General features: G+C 43.3%; 1 protein-coding gene, 1 long non-coding RNA gene and 1 pseudogene across 5 annotated transcripts in view; 2 read left to right on the forward strand and 1 right to left on the reverse strand.

The window, feature by feature from the left end:
• Window positions 1-1273: 1273 nt before the first annotated feature.
• PLCL2 (phospholipase C like 2) overlaps window positions 1274-27023 on the reverse strand; it is a 206989-nt gene continuing 181239 nt past the window's right edge. For 3 of the 4 annotated variants that reach the window (XM_077130040.1, XM_077130041.1, XM_077130042.1), the window contains exons 5-6: window positions 17614-17723; window positions 1274-2127 (exon numbers count right to left, since the gene is read on the reverse strand). In XM_077130040.1, coding sequence (XP_076986155.1) covers window positions 1948-2127; window positions 17614-17723 — 290 coding nt within the window. In that variant the 3' untranslated portion in view covers window positions 1274-1947. Of the gene's footprint in view, window positions 2128-8785; window positions 9722-17613; window positions 17724-27023 lie in introns of those variants that run through there. The other variant, XM_077130043.1, reaches the window with a different exon arrangement.
• Window positions 2963-3063, forward strand: LOC143658130 (U6 spliceosomal RNA; annotated as a pseudogene).
• LOC143657534 (uncharacterized) lies at window positions 6299-17792 on the forward strand. Its single transcript, XR_013162888.1, has 3 exons — window positions 6299-6384; window positions 15455-15561; window positions 17315-17792. It is a non-coding gene; the product is annotated as an uncharacterized LOC143657534 (long non-coding RNA).

Raw genomic sequence — 27023 nt, forward strand, 5'->3', positions numbered from 1 at the left:
ATGGCGCAAATCTTGGGCTATGTCCAGTCCCAACACTCCCCTAGTCAACACTGTGACATTGGGTGAGGCATTTTATTTTTCTTGTCGGCAATTTCTGAATCTGGAAAACAACATGTCAAGCTGAATCATCACACAGACGCCTTCATTCTAAAATTTGTTGATTCCAAAGCTGCATAAACTACAAGAAATTACATGTGACTTGTTATCAGTAATTCAAGTCACATGTTAGAATCAGCACTTACATGATGCCTGCCATTCCTATCAATATAGCTACATTTTAAAATTTCATTATATTTAAAATTTTTTTTTTACAATTTCAGGATTTTCACTTTAAATAGAATAGTTATCTGCAATGACCAAGATCAAGGATTTCCAATGAAATCCAAATTACATATTATTTTATTTCTCATTTATAAATCTACTTTTAATTATTTGTTATTTTCTACTGCTTTTTTTTTTTTTCTCTTAGAGTTAATTTCAAAGCTAAGTGCCTAAGCTACTGGCATAGAACCACACTATTATTTTTGAAACAGGTTTAGCTTTCCAACTGGAATTGCATCCACAAGAAGGGACAGTGGGGAGGTAGGTGCACCTTGATTTAAGCACACTATTAGAAAGCAAATGACAAGAAGTGAGCAAAGGTTTTGTTTTTTCAAAATGATATTTGGGAATGTGAGCAGAAGTAAACTGAATACGTCAGCCTGCATATCTCCCTAGTAGTGAGGAAATAACCAGTAAGAAACCAAGTTTAAAATTCTACATACTTAGCTATTTCACACTTGAATCGCTGAAAAGAAAATGGACACTTCAAAAAAATAGAGTTGTCAAGGATTTTGAGAGCTTTTTAAATCTTTCCAAATCAGAAAGAAACTTTGGGTTGGGAGAAGCAGTACTTATGTAATATGTAGTCCAGCATATTTTTAAAAATAGCACAAAGTTTCACCGGTTTGGAAAATAAAAGCTCGGATTAAAAACCCAGCTGGCAATAGGAAAGCTGCATCTGCTCCAGCCCTTTGCCTTACTATTTGTACTATTTTGCTACAGTGCTAATTCAGAAGCATGAAGTGGACAGCCGTGGAAGTCTCAGTTCACTTTACATAATTGTAAATTACTTAACATTGTCAAAAACCTATTGAAAGGAAAATAAAGTTAGGCAACTTAGTTTCCAAAAGAGCTGTTCAAGTAATTGATTGCTCCTAAGAGTAGAAAATTTTGAATTAGAAATTTTAAAAGTTAAAAGTTTCACTGAAAGCATGTACTGCTACTGGAGAAATATCATAAAACGTCTTTTTAATGTGAACACACTGCACACAATGAAAAACTATTTACAACGTGTGGCTTCTAGATCAGTTGCTTTGACACTGTGGATATACCCATTGGCCAACATAGATGTCTTCAGTCAGGCAGCTTCAGCCTGGCTGCAGGTCTTCTTTGAAGGTGATGTTTCTCCAAGGTGCCCTGGAATTCAGGGAACCCATTCAATTACATTCTCCGTAGAAATTTATGGCTCAGCAAGCACGCCACCAAAACCATCTGACCCAAAGACTCTGGCAATTACAATAGAAGTCAAAAGTATAGACATTTTTTTCTCCAATAAATACTAACTTGACAATCCAACCCATTTCCATCTTAAGAAATTGTTTTCAGTTAGCAAAACATCAACGGAACTAGAGTGAATAATCTGCTCTTCACACTGGGACTTAGTTGCATTTGTATACAAATATAGCATATTTTGCCAGGAATATAATTTCGTGTTAAAGAGTTTATTTGCCTTCACACGCAGGATTGCTACATACATTCACAGTTTTAATAGACTGTAATTAGCTATTCCAGTTGTGCTTTAAAATTCCAAATATTACTGTCATTAGTGAGTGCAAAGCGAATGTCCCATTTGACTACTGTTGGTCCTAGAGTTATAAACTCCATAATGACCCCTAGGAAGTTCCCTCACTCTCCAGTTTCATCGTTTGCTCTTTCAGGGATAACTTCCAGGCTCCGGCGTGGCTTCTGGATGTCGGTATTTTCAGTGCCTGGTTTATTCAGTCCACAAGAAACAGCAGCATAATGGATTTGTTTCAGGTTCTCCAAAGTCTCGTTCTTCGCGTATTTCAGAAGATCCGCTTGTCCCTGAAACAAAACATGCGATTAAACAGGATTAGGATGTGTCTGCTGCTATGCTTTGACCATATATGTCTTCTACTGAAATAGAAATATTTTGACTCAGCAGGAGAAGACTCATTTCTTAATGGCATTGCATCCAAATAGGCTAATTTTAACCAACAATGAGTTTGTTCTCCCAGTTTGCAACACCATGCTCAGAGGCCAGCTATCTCTCAGCCCTTTCTGTAAGTCTGAATAGAATTCTCTGTGTATGGACTATTCCTGCCCTTCCTGGTTAAAATGACATTGTTTGTTAATTATCTGGCCAATCTTGGTGTTTTCCTTCTCAAGATTTGCTTAAAATAAAACCAACACTTTTTAAATTCTTTCATATAAATTCACAGAAGGCTGTAAATATATCACAGAGAGGTCCTGCATCTCCTTTCCCCAGTTTCTCCGAATGATCACATCTTACCACAGCAAAACCAGGAAACCGACCTTGGTAACGGGTGTGTAGTTGAGCCACTTTATCACATGTAGATTCACGTGATCAAGAGAGAGAACGACTCCATGGGTGCAAAGAGTTCTACTGGGCTCCGGCTTTATAGTCGCCCACCCTCCCTGACTACTGGCAACCTCTACTCTGTTCTCCATCTCTAAAGAGGTGCTTTTGAAGCCCCCACAGCTTGGTAAGTGTGGCAGTAGGTACAAAGCCGGTCCTCACTGAGCTGGATGAAGGAATGAAGGAAAGGATCCTTCACTCAGGAAGAACTTTTTAAGCCAAAGTTTAAATTTCTTTCCTGAAGTCTGACCACCGACTTTACATTTATACAGCCTCACACAGGTGAGGTCAGAAAACAACGGGACGGCAGCACCTATACTAAAATTGGAACAATACAGGGAAGATTAGCATGGTCCTTGTGCAAGGATGACACCCGAATTTGTGAAGTGTTCCATATGTATATATATTTTTTTAAAAGAAAACAATGGGATGGATGGAAGCATAGTCATCGGAAGGGTGGAGTTTGAGCCGACAAAAGGTTTTCTCAACTCTTGACATCTTGAGTCCAAGAGCTCTCTGTCATGGACCCTGCCCTGTTCATTGTAGGGCATTTAGCAGCATCCCAGGCTCTACCCCTGAGATATCAGTAACAACCCCCCCAGTTGTGACAACCAAAAGAATATCTCCAGACATCGCCAAATGTCCCATGGAGGGAGGGCACAATCAGCCCCACTTGAGAATCACTGAACCTACCAGTCCATGCTTTCACCGTGACTGAGTAGACGAGATGACGGTGCTTCACCTTTACAAGCCCAGCACTCCTACTGCTCCACTTTGCTCTATTTCCCAGTTAGACTTAACTTGCCTTCCACTGATATTTTTTTTTCCTTATACTATTACCTTTTCTTCTTTCTTATTCTCCTTGGTGTCTTTGTTTTTTCTTTCCTTTGAAGCCTCAGCTCATTCTAGGAATTTATGATTCCCCTGTGGCTTAGTTCTTTCTTTTAGTCATCCTCACATTCTCGGAACTGTCCCTCCTTTCTCCCTTTCTGTTCTTTGTGAACTGCTTCCCAAATGTGAGTCCCCTTCCAAGTATTCCTACACAAAAAAGCCAGTCAAGCCTGGAGCCAGCTTCACAGGGCGAGGAGTAAGGACCTACCCTGGCAGGCCACAGGACTATAATCAAATTTCAGCTGCTGGTGGCACCAACTTGCGATGCAATTTTAAGCTACCATGAGGCCTGAATCCACAGAATGGTTTGCTGTTTACCACTTGGCATGTATGACTTTTCTACTTTACAGGGACCTTTAATTAGTAACTATAAATAGATGTCCCATTGCTTAGTTTAAATGAAGGAACTTCATTTTTATTCATTCTTACTAGTCCCAGAACTCATACAGTGGAACTTCACTAGTTATGCTGTCTTTGTACACAGATACAGCATATTTGCCAGGAGTATAATTTCTTGCTAAAATGTTTATTTGCCTTCCCATACATGATTGCTATCTATCTATATATAGATAGATAGATAGATAAATAAAGATATATTTTCTTTATCTTTGAATAGGCTGTACTTACTACTCCACTCTTGCTTTAACATACCAAATACTATTTTGGTGAAAATGAGTGGGCCTTTGAAATGCCTACCTGCATCTCCTCTTGGACTTCACATGTCTGACACCCGGCTCCTACATGCCACCACCCCGACCCCACAACATGCTTCTCCTCAATCAAGGCAGCTCCATTTCCGCAGCGACTCAAACCAAAGACCCTGGGCTCACCCTGGCTTCCTCTCCTTCCCGGGGTCCCACATCCCGCCTGCCAGCAGCTGCCATGAGCTACCGTCAGAACAAGCGAGCGCGCAGCTTCCACCACGTCTCACCACCCGCCGCTTCCCCTGGTTTATAACAATGTCCTCTGGCTGCTCTCCCTGCTTCTCCCTTCTCAGCACAAAGTCAGAAAGATCCAAGTAAGACAGAAGTCAGAATATGCCCCCTGCCCTCCCTGCTCAAACCCACCCAGGAGCGCCCCGTGTGACTCAGAGTCAAAAGTCAAAGTCCTTCCCCGTCCTCACCCCTCACCTCACGCCTTGCTCTCTCAACCCCGGCTGCTCTGCGCTCCGAGCGCTCCTCACGCAGCGCTGGTCCCAGGGCCTCGGGGTCTGCACGCTCCCCGCTCCCTCCGCAGGGAGGGCTTCTGCCCCAGGCAAGCCCACGGCGGCCCCTTTACTCCGAAGCTCCCTTCTCAGTACCGCCCTCCCTGTAATCCTCCCTGATATCACAACCCCACCTTCTGCCCCCGCGCCCCTTCCCTGCCTTGCCTTCTCTATAACACTTGCTGCCACCAACTATTGTTTTGTTTATTGTCTTTCTTTCCCACTAAGTGTGAGCTCCGATGATCAAGAGGGATTTTATCTCTCTTGATCATTCTGAAGCCTCGGTGCCTAGGACAGTGCCAGGCACACGCCAGGGCTCCACAGACCTCTGCTGAATGAGGGCACTTCAAGCGAAATGGGGAAGGCTCCCCCTTCATCTTCACACTGCACCTCGAGCTATTCATTTCGTCTTTCTCTCTGCAATTATGAATATATTGCAAATAGGTATAAAAAAAGATTTTATTTTTGCTATAAATGGGATCAAACCATCTCTCCGGCTCTTCAGTTTCCTTATTTCATCATCAAAAATTACATGTGGACAGTGTTTCCATGTCAGCATAGACAGACTGGCCACATGATCAAAAGGCATTTAAGGGCAAAAATCCCCTGGTGGTGCAGGACACTTCACGTGGTAACAACAGACTTCTTTATCCGGTTGAAACTCATGTTTTCCCAGCTCCGCATCGTCAGGCCCGAGCAGGTCTGGTCCACGCCGCAGGGCAGACGCGGGGGCTCCACGGCGACGCCCGAGGGCCTGGGATAGGCCTGCGACCCGGGAGCCACTGACCGTTGTCCCCGCCAGTTTGTTTTGGCCTGTGTACGTGCACCTACACACCTGATGTGTCTTGGAGGTGTGATATCTTGTGTGGGTGAGGAACAATTCGCAAGGCGTGGCGGCGAACGCTGTGCACAACGCTCGGCTGGGGGCGTCGGGGCGACGGCGATCCGGGAGGCCGCCCGCGGCACCAGGGCGCGTTGGGCGCACGGAACCGGCTCTGCAACGTTCCCGGCTGAGCAACTCAAAGCCTCGACGGTTTCACACGCTGCGTTACCCACCCTCCACAACTGCCATCTGGAGAGATTTCTCACAACCCTGGCTCAGCATATTCAAGGCCCTTAGAGCCCCCGGCTGTGCGGCCTGGGGCAGCCCGAGGCCCGCGGGAGAGCCAGGCCCAGCCGGGGCCGCACCTGCCGCGTCGCATCGCTCCGCCTGTTTTACACCACTAAAGATGGCCCAGTTTTTAATACATGAAAAGCATTTCAAGGCATATTTGTTAGTGCTATCGTTTCTGAAACTAAAATTAACAATCACCATTTATTGCTTTTCTTCAGACCTGGGCTAAAACATCGGGATTCTTTGTTCCAGTTAATTTTTCAAAAACCCTTTTGCCGAACCATCTATTAAGGGAAAACACAGTTGCCTTATTTCTGAGGTGACTGATCCGCAGTGACGGCAGGGACACCCCTCGGGTTTCGTCCCACAGCCTGTGCAGTGGCAGTTGGGCTGGGGGCTGGGGAAGCGGCCTGCCAGTCCTGCTCAGCAGGAGGGCCGAGAAGAGAGGCCCCTCGGGGCCTGCGGCGTGCCTGGAGGAGGCACAGAGCAGCCAAAGGTGAACAGGAATCGAAGGTACTGACCCCTGGGCTGCTGGGGGCCAAAGGCAGTGGCCCGGGAAGTCCAGCTGGGCTGGTGGGGACGAGGCTCCTCCCTCTGCCTTCCTCCTGTGCCTGGGAGTGCAGCGGATGCAGCAGATGGGGTGCCCTCCCTGATGCTGTCTGCTCCCCATGGAGGAGAGGCTGCCTCAGGGACCCGAGGGAGGGACAGCCCCCTGAGCGCACGAAGGGGAACGGGCAGATGGGCAGCGAACTGCAAACCGGCCCATGCCACACCTCTGCTTAGGGTCTGGCTTGCACAGGTCTTAAGTCCCCAACGGAATCACTGTGTTTGCTCTCCTGTCACCCTACCTCGGTGTCTCGGAGTCTCCCAGAGGCCTCAGTGCCCTCAGCAAGGCTCCGGGTTGACATATGAGGACCCAGGGTTCCTCTGCTGCTTTCGCCAGAGTGTCTTCTGCAGCCGAAACCAGAGAATTTAACCTGTAAAACCTTACCACCCTCTCTCTTATGGCCAGGAAATAAGAGCCAGGTTGACAGGAAGTTACAGCTTCTTCCCTGGTTATTTATCTGGCATACTATAGTGTGCAGTCACCAAAAGAGTACCTTTTGGTAAATGTTTTGTGGTTAGTCACTGTTTTGGGTGATGGGAGAGAGACTCATATAGACACTGAATGCATCTCAGTCCAGTATTTCATAACTATTTAGAAGCACAGGCTAAATGCATATATGCCCTTCAAGCACGCTATGGGAAATAAATAATGTGTTATATTTCTCAGGAATACAATTCAAACTGGGGACATAAGGGCTACAAATGTATGTATTTATAGTCATAAATTTAAAAGTACAGAGGCTATGCTATATCAGAAATTATATCAGTAGAAAGGTGTACCAGCTAAGCCACTGGGGGACAATAGCTGCTGTATGCTGAGTGACTACTGCGTGCCGGGCTTGCTAAGTCCTTTATAAAAAGTATCTCGCAAGAGTCTCTGAATGCTGAGAGAGTGGCCAAACTACTATCCCCAATTTACAGAGGAGGAAACTAAGTTTAGAGAGATTAAGGGCCTCACCTGAGACAGAATCTAAGCAGCAAATTATTCTTAAGTGCACACGGATTTTTTTTGTTTTGTTTTCTTTTGGGTCAACTAAATCAAGGGTTCTGAACCAAAGAAGGTTGAAGGGCAGAGTGCAACTTCCACCAGGTTTTTAAAGTACCAGCAAGTGAATGATTGTGCAAGCCAGTCATTCTCTCCGTGATCAAATGCAGTTTCCAAATTCCTATTTACTGGAGAGGAATGTTTGAACAAATGAATGAATGGGTGGCAGGAGTCCTGGCTCTCCACTCATTACACTTTGCTCGCCTTTCATGAGGTCTTTTGCAGCTGGCTAAGAACGCAGCACCATGTCAGAATCAGACTGACCTCAGTCCTTTTTCCTACTGACGTCTCAATGAAACTCACCTTCAAAAAAAGGTCCCCGATTGATGGCCGCCCCCTGAAGCTAGAACAACAGGGAACAGCCGCACATGCTTTTCTACAGAACATCAGCTCTGTTTTAAATACTTGGTGGTTGTTTTGCTTCCCCTGTGTTCACCGAGTTTGATGGAAGTGGAATGTAACATGCAAATAAGCCTCACTGCAGCAGGGAGACTGCCTTCCCGCTCCCACTTCACCTCAAGGAATTAAGGGGCGCTGACCAGGGGTGGAAGGAGTTCTGCGGGAGATGGAAAGAAAAGAACCATAAACATGGCTCATAGTGCTTATATTATTTTCTTAATCGGAAGAGACTCTCAGTATCCAATGCCGGCCGTGGCTATGCCAGTAGGGTGGGTTGCTCTGAGGACTGCGGGTGCTTCTTCCGTCCTCCCCCTTTGGCCCAAACTTTGGGTATTTCATCACGGTTACACCTACCCCCCAGTTCACCAATGCTTGTGCAAAAAGTCTGTGCAACAAATGTTGTACAAAGCTTAAGAATTAAAAAATTCAATTGCATATTTAAATTCTTGATGCAGACCTTTCTCCTCAGAAGCAATGCTACATTTCAAACAGTAAAGGCGGGGGGGGGGGGGGCGGGGGCTTCAGCCCCACTTCAGCGGGGCGGGGGCGGAGGGGGCACTGCCTTTCCCACGGGGCAACCTCGCGCCCCCCCATGGGTGCCTCCGGGGCCTGCACAGTTTGGCAGTGTAGAGTCCGTGCTAGGTGCTCACTGAACTCCGCTCCAAACACACCTGCCGGGACCGACCTTCCCGGGGAGGGTGGGACTCACCCCTGCGGTGGGCAGGGGGGGTCTCGTGTGGCAGGCGAGACTGCAGGAGAGGGAGGGCGGCTGTGGGGAGCGGATGCCCCGGGGAGAAAGGAAGGGGACGGCCCAGGGACCTGAGCTAGCGCAGTCGCCAGAGACCCAGCAAGAGCCCTGAAAACACCAGCGGCCACAGAGCAAGCAGACAAGCACTTCCCTGCACTGTGAATCCTTTAGGCACGCCTTCTGCATAACCAAGCATTAGCTGAATAATCACAAATCCCACATGAGAGGGATCCAAGTGTTTGCAGTTTTACTGTACTGTGAATGGATCAGAGAGAACAGCTCTGATGACCAAGGCTATGGAAGTCTGGTTTTATGGACCATTCAGGGGCTTTTACACATGCTAAAAAGAGAGTGGTTCCCAGTCAACGATGACTTTTCAGGAAAACATGTAACATAATGGATCACATTAATAAATAAAATAACTACAAGTATCAGCATGAATAAGGAACAGGAGACATACATAGGCTACCACAGTATATTTATGGAACAGAAATAAATGCTGCTCTTTCAGCCTTCAAGGTAAGCATTGTATCTCGGGTAAAAATGAAGAAAATAAAAATCAATGTCTTATCAACTGCAAAAAAATGTCTGGTTTATTTCTGGGGGAACAAGGCTTATGTTCCTAAAAATAATGAATCCCTAATTGCTTTCAGGGGCTTGTTTCTGAGTGTGGAGAGGCAAAGAACAGGGGAGAGCTAGCCTGCCAGCAATTCATCTGGAAAACATCTTGAGCTGTAAAAGCTGACTTTGACTCCAGGATATGATACAGATGCTATACAATCCAACACAATTTTGGCCCATATTAAATAGGCCTATATTAAATTTAGGCCTATATTAAAGAACAGCAAGATAATTTTCAGGCAGTGGGGAAAATCAGACTGGCTGGCCTGCCCTGCATCTGACGCATGGTGCCAACTCTGGTCACCAGTGAGGGACAGTGATAAAACCAGAGCCTTCAGAAGCCCACAGGCCTGAGGGGGAGAGGAACAGAAGCCATCTCATCCTGGAATCTGTAGAGGGGGCTGCACATGTCTGATCGGAGTTAGGGAGGCCTAAGAGAAAAGAAAAGATAGGGTAGTTTTCAAATACATGATGGGATGTAAAAGGAGAGAGAATAGAATTATTCGGTGCTGCTTTGAGGGCATTATTATGACCAGCAAGGAGAAGTTACAGAGAGGTCAAATTCTATATGTCATAAGACAGAATGTAACTAAAATTCATGACAGCGGAGAAGCTGGCACGTGAAGTCACACACACCTCGACTCTGGAGGTTTTCTAGGGGAGGCAGTGGGAGCTCTGACTTGAGGACTCTATGGTCTTGGGGACCAAGTCTCACAAAGCCTGCCACACCCTCCTGAGGGAAACTGCTCCATTCATCCACAGACTCTGCTGCTGTGACAGGTTATCTGCAGGGATGGCCAGCATCATGTCCTCCCACTCCACAGGGTGTCTACTCCTTCCATTAAGAGGTGGAGTCCTTTTCCACTTCCATTTAATCTGACTTGCTTTAATCAATAAAACGTGCAGGAAATGGTGCTTTTCCAATTCTTCAGAGGCCTGGCAGATTCTGCTTTTGCTCTGTTGGGATCCAGCAGCCATACAAAGAAGCTTGGGCTTGATGAGCAATGGCAGACCACATGGAGAGAGAGGTCCAGCCATCCCAGCCACCCGGACGAGGTGCCGCGGCAGGAGGACGCTGTCCTGGATGCTGCAGCCTCAGCTGAATAAAGCCTCACGCGTGATCCCAGCTAACATCATACAGAGCAGAAAAACCACCTAACTGAGCCCACCTAGCCCACAGAATCATGAGAGATAATGCATCATTGTTGTTTTAAGCCACTAGCTTCGGAGTGTTTCGTTATACAGCAATAAATGACTGAAATAGCCATGTGAGGTGGCCGCATTTTTCATTATATGCCAATACCTTCCTGGCCACAGTGGACTGAGCTGGGGAGAACAGCCAGTCCAAGGAGACGTACTACAAAAGAAGGTGTATAACTTCAGGATTCTGGTCTGGAGCTAAAAGGACAGACTAGGTCAATGAGGTTCCTTACTGTGGAGCTTGAACTAGGAAATACAAACGGATCAGCTACCTGTAATAAACGTCTATAAGGTATAGTTAGACCAGACCAAGGCAAGACCAAGTTATAAAGCAGCAGAAACTACGAGTGAGCAGAGGGTGCTCTGTGAAAGAGGGAGAAGGGAGGAAATATGCAAAGAGAAGCAGAAAGACCATGGGTGCAGACGGAGAGGCCGAGGCAGCTCCCTCTCGGTGGCTTGTGCCCCTGACTGCCCTCCATACCTATAAGGGGACTGAAGTTCTGTCCGGGGGCTCCTGAGGTCCCCGTCCTTCCTCTGCCTCAGCAGCATCTCCCCGCCCTCCTCTGGGAGCTGGCCCGAGTGAGTTTCTGCTCCTTGTAATGAAAACAGACTGATTTGAACAGTCTACTATGAAAGTCCACCATTTCAGGAATGGTAATGAATAAAAACAGTGAAAATTATCACCAGTACAGTGAATATTTTAGCAAATGGAAAATAAAGGTAGAAGAAATTCTTGATTAAGCTGGTGGATTGAAAATGCATTGCAGATTTTCCTTCCCACCTTCTTGATGAAATGGGCAAAAATAGTAACACTAGCAGCCCCTTCCCCTGAAAACAAAAACCAAGAACAAACAAAAAAACCCCAATACAAGCATCTACCAAACAAAGAAAAGGGCACAATGTAATTTAATAAACTTCTAAGACTTGCAGAAGTCATACCTGCAGGCAAGTTATAAAGATCACAAAAAAATCTCTCTAATGCCAATAAAACTGGAGAGAAGCAATCTGAGTATCCTCCTTTTAGTTCTGTTTGATGGAGCAGCAAGAGGGATGATGGGTCAAAGGATGGGAAGAAAGAAGCGACATGTAAAAGCAAAGAACAGGAATAATGTAGAACTAAAAAAACACATAATATATGTAACAATAATTTTCACACAGTTCAAGACACTGCCTAGAGGAAGTTTCCAGGTTGCAGTGCAGGGAGGGGAACCCAAACAGAGACCAGGAATGAACTGAGGAGACAGAGCTTGGAGTTCAGGGAGGCCCGGGGACCAGACTTTGAGGGGCAGAGTAGTGGAGGGGAAGGAGCTGTAGAGAGAGAGGGAGAGGCAGAGAGAGGGAAAGAGGAGGAGAGAATGAGACAGAGGCACAGAGACAGAGAGTGAGACAGCAAACCCTCTGAGATATGTAGAAGGGTTCCCTCAGGGTTTGCTGAGAATGATCTGTGGTCACACGTGAGGAAACTACCAAGGGCAGGGAAAGAACTCCCAGAAATGAACAGGTGAAACAATCACCAGAGCTCACAGGGAGCCAGGATTGTTCCCATCTGCCAGAGCAGAGAGACCTCCCAGTGCAAAGTGTCAGGTAGAGTTCTCTGAAGGCAAGACCAAGTGTTAAAGGAGCAGAAGCTATGGGTGAGCAGACTAGAGGAAGCTGGCTGGAGGAGGGGTGGTGGTGGCGAATGGAGCAAATGCAGGAAGGTAAGCAGAGAGACCCCAGGGCCGGTGAGGGCAGTGGGGAGGAGGAGCACTCTCCAGGATGCTCTCAGGAGTGGGGCCAAATTAGCCCTGGAGTACAGACTGTTCCAGACTCTTCCTAACAAAGCTTCAAAAGCAAGTCCTGAAAGGATCAAACTAACTCCAAGTAAGTTAACTGCATGCCAGAGCAAAGCTCAACAGTATTTAAAAAGAGTACAACAAAATCCAGCACTCAACGTAAAATTCACAATTTCTGGCATCTAATATAAAAGATATACAAAGCAGGAAAATAGGACCCACAACCAGGAGAAGATTCAAACAAAAGAAACAGACCCATAAGTGATAAAATTAGTAGACAAGGACATGAAAACTGTTACTTTAAGTATATTCTATATGTTCAAGATGAATATGACAAGCATGGAGAGGAGAAAAATGGGAGATAAAAAATATTTAAAATAAACTTCTAGAAATGAGAAATACAACATTTGAAATAAAACATTTCCTAGGTAGGATTAATGACAGATTAAGAAACTAGAGAGGATATGGCAAGATCATTTGAAGATCTAACAATAATTTGTTTTAAAATCACTGTAAAAAAGACTCAACAATGAATGAATAGAGCATCAGTGACTTGTGGGACAACAGAAGGAAGCCTAATATATAATATTATAATTGGAGTTCTATGAGGCGAGAAAGGGTGAGAAAAGAATACTGAAAGAAATAATGCCTAAAAATTTTCCAAGTTTGATGAAAACGATAAGCCAATCTATCCAAGAATCTAAACAAAACCAAATAAAATAAACATCAAGAAAACCACATTAGGGTGCTTCATAATAATAAAAAAAATGCTAAAAAAATGCATATCATTACTCATTATATGCAAATGAAGATTAAAACTACAATGGGTCACTTTTATACATTCACTAAAATGGCTAAACTGACAATAATAAGGGATGACAAGGATGTGGAGTAACTGGAACTTTTGTAATGCTCCTGGGGCGAATACAAAATGGAAATCACTTTTTTGTAAAGCTGTTTGGCATTTTTTTATAAAGTCAGACATATTCTTGCTATGTGACCCAACAATTCCACTCTTAGATCTAGGTCTTTACTCAATAAATAACTTATGTCTACACAAAGAATGTATGTGAATTTTCATTATGGCTTTAGTCATAACTAAAACTTGGAAACAACCCAAACGTCCATCATCAACTGATGAATGTATAAACAAAACTGACATAGCCATAAAATAGAACACGATTCAGCCAATTTTTGAAAAATGAATTCCTGAAAGATACACTTGCCCGTCTCTCCACCCTCCCTAGCTCCCTCTCAAAAGCATAATGATAAATGGAAGACACCAGACACAAAAGACGACACACTATACAATTCCATTTGTATGACGTTCCGGAACAGGTGAAACTGAAGAGGGAGAGTCAGGTCAGATTGTCAGGGGCTCGGGAAGATTTACTACGAGGGGCACGGGGACACTTTTCAGGGTGGTGGAGGTGCACTATCGTGGTGGTGGTGGCTGCATCACTATACATATTTGCATACGTTTGCAATTTGACAATTTGTCACATTGTTTGCTTAAAATAGGTAGGCTTTGTTTCATGTAAATCAGACTTCAATAAAGCTGACAAAAATTAAGAAAGGAAAAAGATGATGCTGACACTCTAATAGGAGTGAGGTCCTGAAGACTGGTTCTGAGTTACGGAAGCAATCTGAAGGAAGCCTGTGGAAACGAATCACATCTTCTTCCCAATTATGCAGCAGAAACCCTAGAACAGGACAATTTACAGACTTTGAGAAGAGAAAGCTGGGACCACGTATCCCAACAAAACTCATCTATCACCCCAGCTGAGCTTTGTCTCCTCTCTGCCATTCCCTCAGGCTGTAGGAAAGCATGGATGGCTTCTTGGATAGGTGGTGATTGAACCAATAAAACACTGAACCTATACCAAGCAACGTGAGAATGAGAGTCTCAAGACCAAATGTGAATAGTTTAAACCCGGACAATGAAAAAACAATGTGCCTTTACTCCCCACACAGAAATGGTAGAGTGTGCTAACATTCTCATCTTTCAAAGTAGAGAGTCAACCAACAATGCTTACAGTAGAAACATGCAGCTTATAAAAAACACAGAATTATTCCTCAATGTTTTTAATAACCTCTTCTTAATCCCACAGGGATTTTTTAGGAAATCAATATCTCTTGTGGTAAAAACTGTTCAACAACTCATTTAGCTCCTTTATGGTTTACTTTTCTTCTGCTAAATTAAGTAAAGTGAAATGTAGTAATTTTTAAAGAATTAAAAATAGCAATTATAGTAGGATTCTATCTACTGACATGCCTTATTTCATGGTACTGCTTGCAGCATGTACCACTATTTTATGTGCCATAAGAAAGGAAAAATGCTGCCAATTTAACTATGACAGAAAGCAAAGATGCCATAGGTTAAAATGCATGCCAGCTTCAAAGATGTCAAAAAATGTGAAAAAAATGTACTACTCAGAGTCAGTGAAATCTATGCCCCTCTCTCTGCCCTCCCTAGCTCCCTCCAGACATGCATATATAGGAAGGTACCTGGAATAAAGTAACCTAAGATTTAAAATGGTTGTTTCTCAGAGGTAGGATCTGAAGTCATTTAAAAGCTTTTCTCTTTCCTGCATTAAAAAATTCCTTATAATGAGAATGCATTTACAAAAATAAATAGATATTTTATTCAAGGGAAAAAATGATGAAGGAAATATGCAAAAATGTCAATAGTGGATAATTCTGAGTGTGGAAATCATGGGACACTTAATTTTTTCTGGGTCCATTTATGCCTCTTAAAAAAATTCTCAAAATTGAAAAGCAAAACAAAGCAATTAAAGATTCCTAAGACTGGAACAGGCATCCTGAGACTAAGGATTTCCTTCTGGTGGGTCCCTCCTCTTAGAGTGCCCGATGGTCCCAGGTCCTGGCTCAGCACTGAAAGCCCCGGGTCTGGGACGGTCGGTCATCCTTCCTGCTCCAGGGAATGTGGCGATGGGGAAGGAAAGGCACTTCTCATCTGACTAGAGCAGTGGTGCTCACATTTTAAATGGGCCCCCGAATCCCCGGAGGGGATCGTTAAATAAGTGCATTCCTGGGTTCCATCCCTGGGGACTCTGATCACGTGGGTCTGGGGTGGGGCTCAGGGGTCTGAGCACCCCAGGTAATCCCATGTACCAGCCTTGCTGTTCCAGGGCTCCTTAACCACCAATTTCTGTCCCCCTCTCTCAGGATGCCACTCTACCTCTGTGCACAACCCGAGGGGCTCTATCTCTCCATCCACCATACACCTGACATGGAAATAAAAATCTCGCCAGGCCCACTGGAGAGAAAACACGGTGAGAAGAACTCAAGGGACCCCAGTTCCTTCTTCCTGAAAAATGCTGCCAGTTAGACTCAAACTCACATTCAAGACTCCCATGGGCACTAATTCTTCTTCTAAAAAAAGTTTAAACCTATGAAATATAGGAACGGAAAAAATCCCTTCCATTATAAAATAATGACACACATCTCTCCAATTCTTCTCCATTCCTCACCTAAGTTCTACCACTCAAACAGCATCTGTAACAAGTATTACCCTAGAAATGTTTAAAAGATCTGTCAACCCTCCTATAAATTTGTTTTATGTGAACATACAATTGAGGTGTTAATTCTCTTTGCCGGCACATAATTCAAAAGAAAGGTTTCCTTGGTGTAACTATTTGGCTCAACTACTTATTTCTAAAATCTGTTACAATACTTGCGTCAGTTTTTCATTAATATATGCACCAGGTTTCCATTTGCTGTGGCTCTAAGCCCAGGGATTCTCAAACTTTAAAGTGCACAGAGATCACCTGAGGATTCTGCAAAATGCAGACACAAAATGCCGGGCTTCTGCATTCCTAACAAGCTCCCAGGTGCTGCTAAAGCTGCTTGTCCAGGGACCATGTCTATGTAGCAAGGCTAGTCACAGGTGAATTAGGCCCCTACATCTACATTTGTCTATAATAAAATAAAAGCAAAATGGGTGTCTGTTCCTATCACAGGGCTTAGTCTACTGGGATGTTTTTCCTGAAGTTTGCAGGAAATCTGTAGTGTACCTCCACCTCTGGTCGGGAGTGAGTCAGCAAGTTGTAAAGCCAAAATTCCTTTTCATTGTAAATTCTTACGTCTGCTGTTTACTGAACTGCAAACCATCAGAGTTAAATTCTAAGCAGAAGATTTAGAGATTAAAAAAAGAACATGTGTAGGAAGGGAAGTGCTTGAAGAAGTCAAGAAAATGATTTTAATTATAAGATTGAGTGGGGATTTAATATGAGAAAATGCAAGTTGGCTAGCTTTGGAAAATATTTTTTTTTTAATGAAATCAAATCAGAAAACTGTTGTCAGGGGGCAGGAATGGATCTTTCAACCTGAGGGGGAATGAAGAAATTAAAAGAGGCAGCTGTGATACTGTCTTTACAGACTTGATTTCAACCAAGCAGAAAGTCTGGAGGGTGAATATCAAAGAGTAATTTTACATTTAGCTGTCCAAGAGCCAGAATGAAAGAGCTTCTCTGCTATTATTATTATTCAAGTTCCCAAGCCCTGAGAAGAAAAAAAGTAAAGACTGTTGAGATAAAACGGTCAAAACAAAACAAAAACTTTCAAGGTGCACACCCAGCATTATTTTAAAAATCATGCCATATTATATATAGCATAGAAAAAAAAAAGGTGGAAAGAAAGTAAAGCAAAATGCTAACAGCAATTTTCTCTGAATGGTAGGATTATGTTTATGTTTGCCTATTGCTATTTTCTAATTTTCTACAATGAAAAACTATTTCTATAATAATAACAGTTATTTTTTAAAATGCAGATAGAAACAGATAGATATGGAAATACAATATAGATACAGATGGCTTCTCCTTTGAAGGGAAATTTCTTTTAAATGGCAATTCTTTACATATTTCTTTTGACTATATCCTACACCATTCTTTCCTATTTTTTTTTCTGGGATCATATTAATATTGGGGCTGAGATTATATTTTAAAGTGTTAAACTGAATTTGAGAAACTCAAATCTTTATATTCCCAGTTATTCCTCAGTAACCAAAATTTTCTATTTCACAAAGAGGAACTGCCATTCATGAACTTTAAAATGCTTCAATAAGAAAACAGCAAGATGCATTCTTTTTTCCTACCAGAACCCACCGGGCATCACCCACAAAAGTATCCATGTTTTACCTCGATCCACACCGACAAGCTGTTGTACCTGTATATTCTCTGGAGGAAACAGTTCTTTGATTTCCTTGACTATGCTATAGTCTAAAGTAGCTGATGATGTACAGGGCAGGAAATGTTAACTTTGAGAGGAAGAAACATGCACGAAAAATACTACAAAACCACTAGCATCCGAAAAACTCTGCTAGTTACCTTTAAGATTGTAATATTCCAGGTAAAGCTCTCCACTGCTTTTTGTAGTTTTCTTTCCTTTAAGCCCTCCTTTGTCCCTATGCTGTGCAAGTGTTCGTGGAATTCCATGGCTGAAAGAAAAGAAAGAGACAAGTATGTTACAGCCCTCTCCAATCTGTGGTAATGAACCAGCAAGAGTTCTTTTTCCAGGTACAGATAAAACAATTCTAACCTCCAATGGCATTTCATAAATGGGCAATTTAAGGATGTAATAATGGGGAGGGGGACACTGACAGTTCGCAGGACCCACAGGCAGAGGGCGTCACGGAGGTCAGCGCCTGCTCTCCGCGGTTTTGAAGGGCGCATAGGGCACGTCTGCTCACACTCCCGTTCTTATTTCAGGGAGGCGGACTGCGATGCTCAGCAGCAGCCAGAGACTGGAGCTGCAGAGCGAGCAGGAGGATGAGCTCCTTGGAATCTCAGTCAAGCGCTTGTTGCTCAAGTCAGAAGACAGATTTCCCTCCGTGGGGGACACGACGTCGGCGGCGGGGGGTGAAAAGCGCGCAAAGTTAGGTGCGAGCTCTCAGGGCAGAATCAGTCTGGGACGCCGGCAAGCTGCAAAGGGGAAGGGACGGGGGAGAGAACACCAACTCTGCGCCTAGATCATGGGTCTCTACCATACTTTACACAATGAACAATCTCTGTTATCCTTCAAAACAGCGTCTGCGAGCTCCTGAATGGGGCCCTGCCTCCGCGGCACATAGCGGCGGTGACGTCCTCCCGCGGGGGTCCCCGGGATCGGCAGCACGAAGTCAAACTCGTGACTCTCATATGGCACTGTTTTGAAAAATCTAAAACTATACTATATTACTAAGCTTGATCATCTGTTTTATTCACACTTGGTCCTGGATGATTTGGGGCTGTTTCCAAAGTCAAATCCGTTCTCAAAAGAATGAAGATTTGTTACCACCGGGGATATTTTAAAGAACATGTCATGTTCTCTAAAGGCAGCTCCCAAAGGATGGTTTTGAAGAATTTCCACATGCACCCTTCACCCATCCATTCACGCAATGAGTGCCTAGTATGCACCAGGCACCCTTTCAAGTGCCAGGGACACAAGAGAGAACACAATAGGTAAAAATCCCTGCTCTCATCTCAGGAGCTTAGATTCCAGCGGGTGACACAAATCAAAAGGGGGGGGGGGGTGCAGCGCAGGAGAATATATCAGATGGTGATAAATACAGAACAAAACAAAGTAGAGGCTGCAGGGAGGATGTGGGGTGGTGCTCAATTTAAACAGGATGGTGACCGGTGTCCTTGCTGGGATGACCTTCCCAGCACAACCTCTTGAGGACAGCAGGAGGGCTTCACGGGCGTCTGTGAGGGAGGGGCGCCCACTGGGCTGGGGGCAGGACTTTGCCAACCCAGGCCCTGAGATGGGAACTCGCTGGTGGGGTTAGAGAAACAGCCTCCACTCCGTGGCTGGAGTGCAGCCAGCAAGTGGGAGAACAGCCTGGCTGGGGGAGACCGGCAAAAGGGAGGCCAGATCTCAGGGGGCCTTGTAGGGGCTCCTGAGGGACCTGAGAAGGGCTCCTAGGGTTTGCCACACACATTAAGAAACAAACTCACTTTGGCTGCTATACAGGAAATAGACTTGCAGGGGAGGGGTAGGGTATAAGCAGGCAGATCAGTTAGGAGAGTTATTTCATTAATGCAGGAGTGGTTTGATGGCCCTTTAAATCTTATAATCATTATAAACTTATGGCTTTTTAAAAATACTCAGTTGCAGTCAATTATCTCATCTCTGGTCTATGGGACCCCTTCAAATTGGCTTCCATGTCTTTTTAAAATGACCAATTAGCCTTTCATAGCTTCCTCACTTTCTGGCAGATAAGTACATTTCCTTTTCCAGACCTGGAACCAGTCATTTCTCTAGGGGATAATATTTAGAGACCACGCTCTGAGTGCTGGGATGCTCACTGTTACTGCATTTTCCCCTCCTGGAGGCTTTCTCATTGGACAGACCTAGGAAATCTGTTTTGATGTTGTTTTAAAAGGGGAAAATGAGGGCAGTGCAATGGTGGCTCAGTGGCAGAATTCTTGCCTGCCATGCCAAAGACCTGGGTATGATTCCCCAAACCTGCCCATGTGAAAAAAAAAAGAGGGAAAATGAGCTCTTACTAATACTTCTAATTCAAACTTAAGTGTACAGGAGTTTTACATAACTTTTAACATTTTAAACATTTATTTTCCCTTAGTTGGAAAATCTTCACTCCTAACCATGTTCATATAACTAGTAATAATAACAGTCCTGAATCCAATCTAAACTTCTTTTCTTTTTTCTTTTTACTCTTTAGAGTACATTTCAATGAGAAGGTTCAGTAAAAATATTGTGTTTCAAAGTCAGGTGGAATAGTTCTTTTCTCTATGTGGTCATGTCACCCACAAAGGTTAACTAGGTTTGTTTCCGTTGCTTTCATTTTTTATGGGGAAGAAGTGCTTTGTTTTAGCATATGTCATAAATTCATGACTGCCAGGTCAAACTACACTACATATCAAATTGCATTCAGGTAAGCCTTGCTTCCTGCATGTGTCTCTTCTACCCTTTTCCCTCCTCCCCTTTATACAACACATTTTTAATTAGTTTTTAATTTATCTTCCTATGGTTTCTCGTTACAAACATAGGCAAATGTGGACATATATCCATAATCTTCCCAGTCTTACACAAAAAGTAGCATGATTCTGACATTGCTTCTGTACCTTGCTGTTGCTTTTTACAATTTCACCGGTGACCACTGCATGTTGAGAGTCTAGAGCTTTTTTTAACAGCCACGGAAACCTCCTTATGTGGAGGAATCAGGGCTCATTTACCCAGCCCCTATTGATATTGGGTTGTTCCAAATCTTCTGCCATTACAAATAATGCGGAATGGTAATAATTTTTAGGAGGCATTGTCTGCGTTCTCGTGCATGTTTTACTCTGTTCGGTTGGGCATTCCAAAGTCAAATTCCCTTTCTATGCAACACCATTTCAAAGTAATTCTTTATATAATGATGGACAGCGACTTTGTTCCTTAGTGTCTCTGAACAATAAGCAAAAGCAGACACACATGATAAATATAGTAAGCTGCCAACTTGGTCTTTTTTCTTCTTGCTTTTGTATTTTTTTCCCCCTACCTAATAAGAACTATGCTCCTGGCGCCTGTCAGACTAATAAGGCATGAGTACCTCACTGGTTTCAAGAAAGGACAGTAATTAATACACTTCACTCCCCTCTCTGGGAAACACGCACCGACGACCCTCCTCTTCCGCAGCCTTCCTCTTCCCAGTGGTGTGCGCGAGAAGACCCTGGCTTGACCAGCTAAAGCTCCTCCGCCCCATGCAGTCCAACACACTGGACGGGCTTGGCTTAACAGAGTGAGAAAACCAATAACAACCATGAAAAGGCAGCAATCATATTCTAAAACCCAGGGTTTTCTGCAAGAGTATTAAACTACACATAAATGCACGCCACTTTTTTTTTTTATTCCTCTTCACATTTGCGAGACACCCTAAAGTGGGCTACCAATGACCCAGCCGCCTTTCCTAAGGCGTGGCCAGTTGAGCCTTACTAGTAAGATCCTGATATGCTGCCTCTTCTGTTAAGTTTTAACACTAGACCTCAGCAAGAGATCTGGATTTCAGAACATGAATCATTAATACAATATTTATTTTCTTATATTTATATAAGGAGGTACTATACTCTCGGAAGTATCAATGCGGCTTTGTGGGTGGAACTCATGACTGGAATACAGGAAAGAACAGACACAAGAGAAGGAGGAGGGAAGAAGCCTTCTATAACAGAAGGAATCGAAGATGTACAGGAACAGAAACGGGGAAGGAACTGGCACCAAGGTGTGACACAAGCTGGGGGGGTTTTCCCGCCACCTGGGACTCTGCTTGGAAGCCCCATTTCACTAGGGCAGATGGTTTATCTGGCCTTGCCGAACACTGGAGCACTGAGAAGGTAAATATGGGAACTGCTTTTCTAGGCTTAATTCCAGCTAAAGAGTAAGAACCTATGGATTCCATGATGCTGGAACAGTGGACGGGGATGCTGAAGTTAGGCAACATTTGCCCTTGATTTTATGAAAGCGGCTTTCAGAAAATTCAGCAGGCAAATACAAATCCAGGGCCACAGGAGTAAAAGGACAAGGTACCTTGAGCAGGATTAGGGACTCAAAGAGAGCACCATCAAGATGATAAAAAATGGTATTAATAAGTCAGAAATGGGGGAAACATTTAACGAAAAAAGTATAGTTGCATGCAGGTCTCCTATTGAACAAGCTCATGTTTTATATGCCTAATAAGAGAAACTAGATAAACCCTTCTTATTTTACCACTTAAAAAGATATGTATAGTTTAAGAAAAGATCATAGAGGAGTGTAGAAAGTACTACTAATGGATATGTTTTAAAAATGGATATGCAGAAGGTTACAAGCTGAAAACTGGAAAAATCCCATTAAAGGTATAAAATTCAGAATTTTAAAAAGTGACCAAGACTATCAGAATTGTTATTTGTTTCATTATCTAATTGCTGCATAACACATCTGTTTCTTTAAAAAATTTTTCTACACTGGTTAGTTTACAAACTGATCTTTGAAAACACTCTGCTAATTTGCATTCAGCAATTTGCAATTTGTTGAGGAAATAAAGGAATTCTCACTCAGACCTGCACAGGGCTCCCTGGGATATGCAAAGCACAGGATAAGGGCTACAGGACCACAATTAAGGGAAGCAAAAGGCAACTTGCCTGGCATTTTATATATATTATGTAAGGAATTTGGAGGGAGGCTACAGATCTTTCCCAATGAAATGGTGGAAATTTGAATCTTGGTTTGAGTCCAATGTCTAAGATTTTTCAACTAGCATGTATTATTTCTAAAGTGTCCCAGCCCTTAATCCAAGTTCATGATATGGTTATGTGTACAATAAACTAGTTATTCTGCGACGTAGAGTGTTGTAAGGGCTGTTGGACAGGAATGGAAAGGCACTGTCTCCATTTTAAGGGAATACAGCAGGAGAGAGGATGAGATTATGCATCTGAACTGGGTCAGTCCATTTACAAAGAAAGAAATTCAATTACACATCTAAGATGCAAATTGTGTTAGTCCCTTGATATTAAATTAACAGAAAATCTATTCTAGCTCTCACAGGGGGTCTTCTGGGTTCTTTACATCAACAGTGAGAACAAAGAACTTGCCTGGGTTAGGTGTTCTGTAACTTCGCCCCTACTCTCCTACTTATCTTCAGGAAAGCACTGCCAAATGAAAAAGCTCTTATTTTATTAAGGAACTTAAAAGCAGTATCTCTTCTGTAAGCCAGAGAATTCTGTCTAAAGAGCAGAGTAACTTTTAAAGAAGTTGGTGAAAATCAGATAAGTGAAATTTTTAAGACTAAGTTATTTCCCCCAAGGAGGCCAACAGTTGCTTTTGTTTTAAACTCCCTTGTTCTTGAATTACAATTCGGGAGTGGTGGGGTTAGGAGCTAGAGGAGGAGGAGATGTGGAGATACCCCTCTGGGAATGAGGATGGGGCACCACCCCGTGCTGGGAAGAATACTGGGGGGTGGGCGGGGGTGAGGAGCTGGTGTGAATCTGTGACTAGGGTTGGAGGGTAAGTGAGGCCAGTAAGGAGGCTGACATCAACCCAGAGAATTCAGAGAGCACCAGGCGGTGATTCTTAGCTTCGAAGAAAAGCAGTGTGGTGAGAGATTTGGAGAGGGTGGTGGAGACAGTATTTATGGAGAAGTCATGTTGGGGATGGGGCGGGGGGGGAGTGGCAAGCATGTGGTCTCAAAGCTCAAAATGCAGCAGAAGCACTGGAAGTGCAAATACAAGATGCCCAATGCCTTGCCTCTCCCCTGGGACTCTGAGTCAGGAGGGTAGGGTAGATGGAAGCATGTGCCTCAGCAGACTTCCATGCAAGAGAGCCAGGGACCACTCTGAGAAAAACTGGTCTAGGAGGATGGGGAAATGGGACTGAAAGAAAACGTCATGATGCAGATGGAGAGTATGCCCAGTAGGCATTAGAGGGCCATGATGAGAGCAGCATTTCAGAAAATGTAAGAATTATGAGACTGCTAACTCTGTCTACTTTAGGAAAGGAAAGAAGGGAGGGAGAGAGGCAAGACAGATGCAAGAGTTTACTTTTTTTTTTAATGACCAGCCCAGCTCACATAAACAGGTTATTAATTTTCAAATGATCTTATCTTGAACAAGATTTTTTTTCTGTTTTCTTGTTTCACTTTTATTTAAAAGTGCTCAAGCTTGACAAACAGGAATATTTTCTTCAAGAGGTAAAACTGAACTGTTATCGAAGATTTATTTAATGTGGATTTTTCAGAACAGTTCTCTATTTCTATGACTAGTAGTCAATATCCATAATATCGAGATACAAAAAGGTCATATCATTCTGGATAATGAAAGAAATTCTTGGTGCTTGAAGTAATAGCACTAATTGGTCAATCGATAACATTTATTGATCACACACTGCTTTTTTCTTGTTATTGGATTATAGGCTGCATTGAGATACTAAAGTCCCATGAAAACCCATTACTTAAATATGCAGAGCACTGTAAAAAGTTATAGAATTTTAGAAGCATGAGCAGAAAACTGGTATCAGCAAGCTAGTGCTTACATTATCAGCACATTGACAATTCTTTTAAAAAGAAATCTTTACAATTTTTTCTGGAATATGTTGGCTGTTTTTAGAGGCATTAGCCCAGCAAATATTTCAACATTAAAACAATGCATGAGGATAGAGAACAATTGCCATGGTTTATATTTCTAAATCAATGCCAAAATAAAGTTTCTAAGTACAATATCGAATAAGGATTTTTGTACTAGGAAACAGATACATTACATGGGATTTTTAGTCGGCACATCAGGACTTATAGTGAAAACAGCTTACAGAATAAAGTACAAATAATTTTAAGATTAGATGAATCTTCAAGTTTAAAAAATAAAGTAAAAATAACAAGTCAGACAAATCACATTTTTGAAAACCTGAGGACTACGGTCTGTGTTTTCAATAGGTACCTAGAGAAAAAGTGATAAATTCCTGCTATGGCAGAGTTTATTGCCCCTGTGCCTATTATAAAAACGTAGACAATTATATTGGGAAGTTATGTATCAAGGAAGACACGGGTCCTTTCATTTCCTTGGTGTTCTAAGTGGAGTAACAAGAAGACAGAACTCAGGTTATGGAAAGGGAGGGAAGTTGAAGGAAGGATTTTTGCTTACCTCCTAGTCTCACCAGATAAGCTACCCTGCGGGGGCCTGGAGTGGAAGGGATAGGACCTTTGTGAAATGGGCGGGGCCCGGGTGGAAGGGTGGGGCCCGGGTGGAAGGGGCAGGGGCAGCCGGCAGGACTCCAGGAGGCCTGGGCCTCCCCACACTTCATTCAGACACAACACCCAGCCGCCTTGGGGGGCTAGTTCTCTGGTCAACTTACGGAGGTAGGTCCTCCCTCCTGCCTTCTTATTAACTACAAGAATAACCCTACTGATGTGCATTTACTCCTTTGTGTTTACACAGAGTAAATCTTTCATTGTTAACCAGTTATCCATGTGTCTTCCATTTGCTGTCTGTATTTCCAATATTTTCGAGTGACATCTGGTAACAGGGAAGGGATGAGGGGAACTGTTAATTTTTATAGGTGCAGTGCCTGACAGTAGCTCTCATGAGCAGGTTTTAATAATGTGTAAGTGACTCCTTTACAGTTCTTAAAAGGATAAGAAAATGCAGGAAAACCACCCAAACGAGAGTCTCCTGAGCATGTAAAAAGGACAGAACACATTTCTGCCTGCAGAGGGCACAGCCAGGCCTGCGGGAAGATATATACAAAAATGGACGGAGATGGAAAAGGTCTCCTGATCTGGGCAACTCTAAAAAACAAGTACTTTTCATCAATGAATTACAGGTAATAAAAACCTATATACTTCTGAAAATAATTAGAACTGTATCGACCCTGAGAAAATTTATTTTGTCATGACTATTGGCACAAATCAATATTTAGAAGCTTCTGGATTATAGATTGACCCCAAAAGAGAGAACACGGCGCAGCCTACGTAACCCAGGTTGCCTGGCGGACTCGCGGAAAGCAACCAGGCAGGCAGGCTGGGGGGGAGACCAAGGGGAGGCGGGTTCTCGCTGCTGCGGGTGCCGAGGTTGCTGCTTAGTGACAATGCCAAGAATTCCCACTGTGAGAACAATCTTCAGGTTCAGAAATAGAAACACATCCAATAATGAGGGAAGGGTAAGAAGTGTGATTTGCTTTCTTTTAGGAACAACACGACTTCTCTTTATGTTTTCAGCATCTTCCAAATACTATATCCACATATTTTCATCGTGAATTTATTTTAAAAGCCATGCATGTTTGTTCACCTTATCTTGAACTTGGTTGCTTGGCAAAATAATTTCATTTTATTTTCCTATTCATCACTATCCCATATATGAGTCTGAGTTAAACCAAACAGTATTATAAAAGAATCAACTCATACAAGGACTTGTCCAGTTTTACTTAAGGAAGAAACACAACACTTTGGGGGTAACTGTTAAAAAGGCCTGAGAGAAAGGGGCTTCCTTTATTTTATTAACATGTCTTACCTACGTAAGACAAGAGGTAACAGTTAATTCTGGTCAAAGAAAAGAAAATCTTTGTAAGTTTTAGTAAAGTTCTTTTTAAAACCAACACACACGCAATAAACAGCTTCTGAAGTACGATATGTTATGCAATTGCAACGTGTCATATTATGTCACAGTAAAAACATATAGTGTGTTTATTAAAGACATGAAGGTTTGAAGGCTGTGATAATATGACACAAATCCATGAATCAGGATTCAAGCTTGGGGGTCGGTTATGTCCAGTGAGCAGTGAACAGATCCACGGATGTGGCTGAGCTGCTCTTTGGCTGAAAGAACTGCCTTTGAGCTTTGTTGCTCTGAGCTAAAGAACCTAGAATTAGGTTCTTTTAACTCCATGACCCCAAGTTTCTGTTCCTAGGGAAACGGTATGAGTTATTTTTCTTCTGGAAGGTGAACCAAGGAGAAAACCCACTCAAATGCTATTGTGGTAAGGAACTCAAACTAAGGAAATAAACAGAAGCTTGTCAAATAGTAGAGAAAGGACAAATGAAAAATGCCTCATCAGGACAGGTCTACAAGAGTTTAGCTCAATTCTGGCCTGAAGGGAACGAAAGGCACAGACCACGAGAACAAGGTGCAGGCTGGGCAGCCATTGGTTCATGGTGGGGCCTGCACATATCATTTAACCTTAATGTTAATTTTTAAAAACAGGAATGGCTACACAAAAGTATATTACTGGGCGGTGCAACGGTGGCTTAGTGGCAGAATTCTCACCTGCCATGCTGGAGACCCAGATTTGATTCCCA

Source organism: Tamandua tetradactyla, chromosome 15 (assembly GCF_023851605.1).
Source record: "Tamandua tetradactyla isolate mTamTet1 chromosome 15, mTamTet1.pri, whole genome shotgun sequence".
In the NCBI taxonomy this organism is placed as follows: domain Eukaryota; kingdom Metazoa; phylum Chordata; class Mammalia; order Pilosa; family Myrmecophagidae; genus Tamandua; species Tamandua tetradactyla.